The 6,628-nt window shown below is 37.2% G+C and overlaps 1 protein-coding gene across 1 annotated transcript in view; it reads right to left on the bottom strand.

Annotated features, from left to right (window-relative positions):
• The window catches only part of BBS9 (Bardet-Biedl syndrome 9), a 396,362-nt gene that overhangs the window by 195,077 nt on the left and 194,657 nt on the right, over positions 1–6,628 (bottom strand). The window contains exon 17 of the mRNA XM_011362511.2: positions 2,601–2,773. Coding sequence (XP_011360813.1) covers positions 2,601–2,773 — 173 coding nt within the window. The remainder of the gene's footprint in view (positions 1–2,600; positions 2,774–6,628) is intronic.

Here is a 6,628-nt window from a genome sequence, read left to right as displayed (position 1 = left end):
CCCCACACGTACACACACACCCGTGATAAATTAACTAAAAAAATTAATTCTATATGGTTAAAAAAAAAAATGAAAAACATTATAAGTAATAAGACAAAAAGTAAAGTGCAAAAATAATAGCAATAACCACACAGACGAAAAGTCATGCCCTTAACATCTAGAAAGTATCTACAAATCAATGAGAAAAGGACCACAACCTAATACAGGTCATTAAGAAAAAGAGCAACAGTCCAACATAAACATGGGCAAAGTTTACAGAAAAGTTAATACAAATAAGCTCTCTAACATACAGCCTTTGACCTACCAATCCCACTTCCAAGAATTTATCTTAGCGATGTGCTTGCAAAAGTTAATGTCCATACAAGGATATTCATGATAGAATTGTTTGACCTCTTCTATTATAGTAAGCTATTATTAACAATCAAAATATTCATCAATAAGAACAGGTTAAATAAATAAAAAAGACTACTTTGCAGGATTACTGGGTATGCTGATGTGCAAGGCTATCCAAAGATGCACTGAATGAAACAAAGCAAAATATATATATATACACAATATAGTATGTATAATGTGCTACCATTCATGTACTTAAAAAAGAAAACTGCATATTAACATAGTTCTAACTGCACAGAATAGTTCTCCAAAGATATACAAGAAACTAGACACCAAAAGTTGCTTCTAAAGAGAAGACTGGAGGATGAGAATCAGAAATAACCCTTTTCAAAAAAAAAAAAAAAAAAATGACTCTTTTCACTATAACTCCTTATAACTTTTGAATTTAATATTAGAATAAAAGAAAGCTAGAGAAAGTCATAGAACACTCTAAGAAATTAAATCATGCGACCCACTGTAATTCAATTTTACAAAAGTCATAAACTAGCAGTGATTGAAATGTTTTCATGTGCTAGAATTTCAATATTTAAGAAATATTTATCGATTCCAGGGCCGAGCACTGTTCTAAGTTCTAGGAATTACAGTAATAAATAAAACAGATGAATATCCCTGCCTTCATAGAGCTTATGCTAAGGGACACTCGGATTCTAAAAGCCACCTTGATTCAAAGTTTTAAATAATTTTTTAAAAAAGTAGAGTGGGGCCAGTAAAGGAAGTATAATCATATTCCTTTCAATTTGTGTCACAAACAATAGTGCTTATACTTCACGATATTCATTAAGTTCTTCCCCAGAAAGGAAATGCCCTTGACGTGCAAACTCCAGGGATTTACTAGCCAAATAAGGGGGGGACTGTGTGTCAAATTTACAGTCAATCAGAATTTATTAAAGTCAAACAAAGTCAATTTCTATTTTAAATATTACAATATGTAATTAATATAGTCTTTCTGTGGACCCTCTTCCACAAAACAATAGACCCTACTTTTGTCCAGTAAATTTCTTAAAATATAACCTAGAGGATGCCAAAGGTTCTCAATCCTTAAAATACCTACATATATTCCCTAAACTGACAATTTTGATGTCACAATTTGGTCAAAAGCATACTATCCTGTAATGTATTATCAGCATAGATGAGGGAACCCAAAATAAGTTCGGTTTTATTTCATAATGACATGTTATTTTTAATTGGATTTTATGCACTGAAATGTTCCCCAAATGTTTGCACTATTAAAAGAAGTCTGTATAGCTTGAAGTCAATGCCTCTGGAATGTGGAAAGGGACTGAAATGAGGTAGAACGTTCAGGTGACTGACAGGTTACATGACACTCTCCCTGCCCCCAAATGGTTTATAAACTGAAATGCAAAAATCTACCGATCCCTTAAAAATTGTCACTCCAGGAACCAATGCTTCCTTGAACGATGTTTAAAATTCTTTTGAAATTTCCCTTTGGAATTGCCTATAGAGTCTACTTATAGGCAGATAAGTAGAGCCTGGTGAATTTTTTCCAACACGTGGGACTTTTAAAACAATGAGTCACTGTCCAATTCATTCACAAAACGTGACTCTTGACTATTTCCAAATATCAAATTAATCTTCAAATGATGAAGATTTGACACCATTGAGATACTCAAGAAAATCTAAAACAGGCTCTGAAGGAGAAAAGTAAAAATATCCAGGCAACAAAGTCACCACCAGATCTCATTTATTTAGACGTTTAGTCATTCAGCATTTACCAAGTGCCTGTTGTGCCTGATACTGGAGAACATTTCATCTGGTTAACCCTCATTCACACGCAAAAGTTCTTGTGTGCTTGTTAAAAAAGAAAAGGAAAAATCACTTGATAATCACACCTCACTTATGGCTTGCTAGAATTAGTTAGCCAAATGGCTGCCCATAAATTCGAACAGTTTCAACACTGGGTTACTGGGGTCAAAGGTTAAACCCCCATGTGGGAAAATTAAATCAGTTCTGTTGTGAGGCCAGACCACAGGCTTAGCTCCAGGCAGCCACTCTGGAACTGTCTGCAACTGATCACAAATGGAGCAAGAGGGCAGGGACGGATTCACAAATTCCGCCATCCACAAAAGAATAACAACTTGAAGCACACAGTCTAATAACATGTATCCTACAACTCTTACCTCTGTAGCATCTCTTTCTCTTTCATACATTGAAAAATTATAAATGATGTGGGTTCTAATCATACATACCTCAAAATGATGATCAATCAACTCAAAATATTCTTGAAGGGGCACGGATCCAGAAAAAGAACATGAGAAATCTTTGATTCCCTGTTTTTCAAAATATTCTTTAAGGCGGATAATAAGCTCATTTGTTATGAGCCAAAGATCTTCAAATTGTTCACTCTGAATGCGATATCGTTCTAAGAGAGAGAGAAAAAAATAATTAAAAAATACTTCTTACTAGCTGAAACTACATGAATTATCACTAACTCTGATATGAATACCAAAACAAAAGGACAAAGATTTCTTTTATGGAATAAAGATATGATTTCTAATGGCTCGATAAAAATATTCCTAGAGCTTTACTGCAGTTTTCTGTATCAAGCACTTAACATTTCAAATTTAATGCCAAAGACATGTGGTCACAGTAGCAAGTAATAAAGTATGGTCCTTCTTTCTGTGTATCTCACAATAGGTTTCAGTATATTAAAAATACCCAAATTTGTGTCCTTCTAATAAAAAGCTTCACTTAAAAGGTAAAAAAACAAAACACACACACACACACACACAAAAGAAAATGACCATTGTAAAAATGCAATCTGGTATCATTAGTTCATTTCAGAATATTGATGCGAAATGAAATGCATTCTATAGAAAATCCCATATCCTGGACACCGTAGCCAGCTTTAACTCCCTATAATCAAAATCAAAGGTTTCCATTTTTCTAGTAGTTCTTTAATTTGAAGAGATTTTGCCATCAGACCCCTCCCTAAATATAAATCTTGTTTCTCTCCATTCCCTGAAACCTCAGCTCCAAGAGAGCCAAATTCTTATCCATCCCCTACCCTGAAGATGATGATGATGATGATGATGACGACGACGACAGTGATGGCAATAACCACATCTATGATAAGAGCAAGTGTTATTGGTTGAGTACAAACTATGTACCACGCACTGTGATTATAACAACCTCCTTTTCATAGGGAAAAAAAAAAGTAGACACAGAATTTCAGTGACATGCCAAAGGTTACAATGCAAATTAAATGTCAGAGCTAAAATTCATGATATATATCCTTCTTCCCTACCTGCCTAAATCTTACCTATTCTTCAGGACCTGGCCTCAATCTCTCCTACACCAAGTAATTTTTTTTCCTAGCATTCCTAATATGTGCCAGCATATGAAATTAAGCACTTTACATTCACTCTCTTGTTTAAATCTGAACAGCCCTATGAGGGACATATTGTTGTGCCCATTTTACAGAAGAATAAATCCAGTCACAGACAAGTTTACGTAATACACGAGCTAGTCTAGCCAGATAGTGATGGGGCAGGGACTGGAATTCCGGCCATTAATTCCAAGATTAGTTATTAATCTTAACTGTCTCATAATATTGCATCTCTCTGAATTATATAGGGACTTAGTATTACTGTCTACATTTCGCTATGTACTTCACCACAAACAACCATGTATTCTTACTTAACTTTCCAGATAATTATATTCAGTATCTTCAAAGAGATTATATACTTTTTAAGATCTAGGACTAAGTCCCTTATCCCACTAAATTCACCATTTATTTATTGAGCATTTATTATGGGCAATGTCACAAAGAAAAAAATGCTGGGAGCATAAAAATGAACTCAGCCTTCTTGCTTTATGGGCCAAAGGTCTAGAAAAAGTACCATGACACGTGGACATATGAAATATTTATATCCCCCATGACTATTTATTTATATTCCCCATAGTATCTTGACAAATTCTATATTACATCTTTAAATTGGTTATTAGGACTCCAATTTGTCATCCTAGGCCAGAATTCAAGACTGTATCTCCTCATTCCCCTAATCATCCTCTTTTTCAATTATACAAGGACTAGAAGATACTGGATACATCTGCCATGGTCCATGGCAAACACCCTGGTCCTCTCTGCTATCCTATCATTCCCCTTGGAGCTTCCCCAGCAGCTCACCTCACCCCAGTCTTATTCTGGATACGGGCCTCTGCCCATGGTGCTGAACATGTCTTTCCTCATTTCTCCCCATGAAAGATATTAGGACAAAGGTCAGATGTAACAACTTTTACCTTTCTTTGTAAATGTCACTGAAGGTTTAATGCTTTAGAAGAAAAATAGAGAGCACAATAGTGGTGGGGTAGAAGTAGAGATAAAAAGAGATTATGACGACAGCAAAATACAGTATCAGAATCCTAGCTGGGAGACAGTCGTGGGGATGAGTACGGCATAAGGCAGGCAGACAGCTGCCATGGAGTGGCTATGTGCAGAGCCAGATGGGTGATGGAGTCACTGGGATTGTTGCATAAACGATATAAATGTCTGACCAATGTACTGTATACTTGAAACTAGTAATAAAATAAAATGCTAAAAAAAAAATCCTCTAGATCTGGGGCCCCGTACACGCTAAGCTTGGGAACCAACGTTTTAAACTCACTGGTGTTTATTCACTCTTTCATTTATATAAATTCATAATATAATTTAAATTATATTTAACGTATGTAGTTTAGTGTACGATGCCGGAGATAAAATGGATAAAGCAAGGAGCTCACTGCAGGACCTGGAAAGATGGAGCAATGGGTGAAGAGTGAACACTGCTGGCACCCTCACTGATTCAGCGACACCCCATTGGGGCTGACCTTGCCGCAAGAGTGCCAGGACTTACCCCCAAGGGGCAGATTACCATTTTGAAGTATGTAAAGGTCTATTATATAGCGGAAGAATTAGACAATAGCAAAGGAGCTGCAAAGGGCAGAAGGCACAGTAAGAATTGCAGAGTAACTACAGATCTTCACAGAGCTTGTTGACTTGGGAGGAAGGGAACTACCTCGCTCCATTGTAACTGTCTGGTGTTTGGTGACTTCTTGAAATTTCCCTTGGGAGCTGTAGAACTCAAAGAGGAAGAAAGATAGGTCCTCCTCTGAGATACAGACATGTCTATCCTTCCTCCGTCATGGGCCAGATATTTAATGTCAGATGAATGCTGCCTCCAGGTTCCAGACATTTGTCCCTCCTGGGCAGATGTTTGGCTTCTGGCTCAGGGCTGGCTCCCAGGACATTGTCCTTCTGTGTGCCTGTCCATCTTTGGGCAGATGTTTGTACCAGTCCAGAGCCCTGCTCCAGGCCCAGGTAATGCCCTAGGCCTCCTGGGGAAGGAAGTTGAATTGGACTAGCTACATTTCCTTTTGCGGTTTTATGATTTCCAAAAACACTGGCTCACGCTCTGCTGCACCAGGCCCTGCTAGATGTAGCAAGTGTAAGTGATGAAGTCGCACACTGCAGTGATCCAGGCCCGAGATGATGATTCTATAGAAAATCCCATATCCTGGACACCGTAGCCAGCTTAACTCCCTATAATCAAAATCAAAGGTTTCCATTTTTCTAGTAGTTCTTTAATTTGAAGAGATTTTGCCATCAGACCCCTCCCTAAATATAAATCTTGTTTCTCTCCATTCCCTGAAACCTCAGCTCCAAGAGAGCCAAATTCTTATCCATCCCCTACCCTGAAGATGATGATGATGATGATGATGACGACGACGACAGTGATGGCAATAACCACATCTATGATAAGAGCAACTGTTATTGGTTGAGTACAAACTATGTACCACGCACTGTGATTATAACAACCTCCTTTTCATAGGGAAAAAAAAAAGTAGACACAGAATTTCAGTGACATGCCAAAGGTTACAATGCAAATTAAATGTCAGAGCTAAAATTCATGATATATATCCTTCTTCCCTACCTGCCTAAATCTTACCTATTCTTCAGGACCTGGCCTCAATCTCTCCTACACCAAGTAATTTTTTTTCCTAGCATTCCTAATATGTGCCAGCATATAAAATTAAGCACTTTACATTCACTCTCTTGTTTAAATCTGAACAGCCCTATGAGGAACATATTGATGTGCCCATTTTACAGAAGAATAAATCCAGTCACAGACAAGTTTACGTAATACACGAGCTAGTCTAGCCAGATAGTAATGGGGCAGGGACTGGAATTCCGGCCATTAATTCCAAGATTAGTTATTAATCTTAACTGTCTCATAAT

This window comes from Pteropus vampyrus, unplaced genomic scaffold (assembly GCF_000151845.1).
Source record: "Pteropus vampyrus isolate Shadow unplaced genomic scaffold, Pvam_2.0 Scaffold75, whole genome shotgun sequence".
Lineage (NCBI taxonomy): Eukaryota > Metazoa > Chordata > Mammalia > Chiroptera > Pteropodidae > Pteropus > Pteropus vampyrus.
The sequence above is the reverse complement of the archived record's forward strand: the minus strand, read 5'-3'. Positions and strand labels throughout refer to the sequence as shown.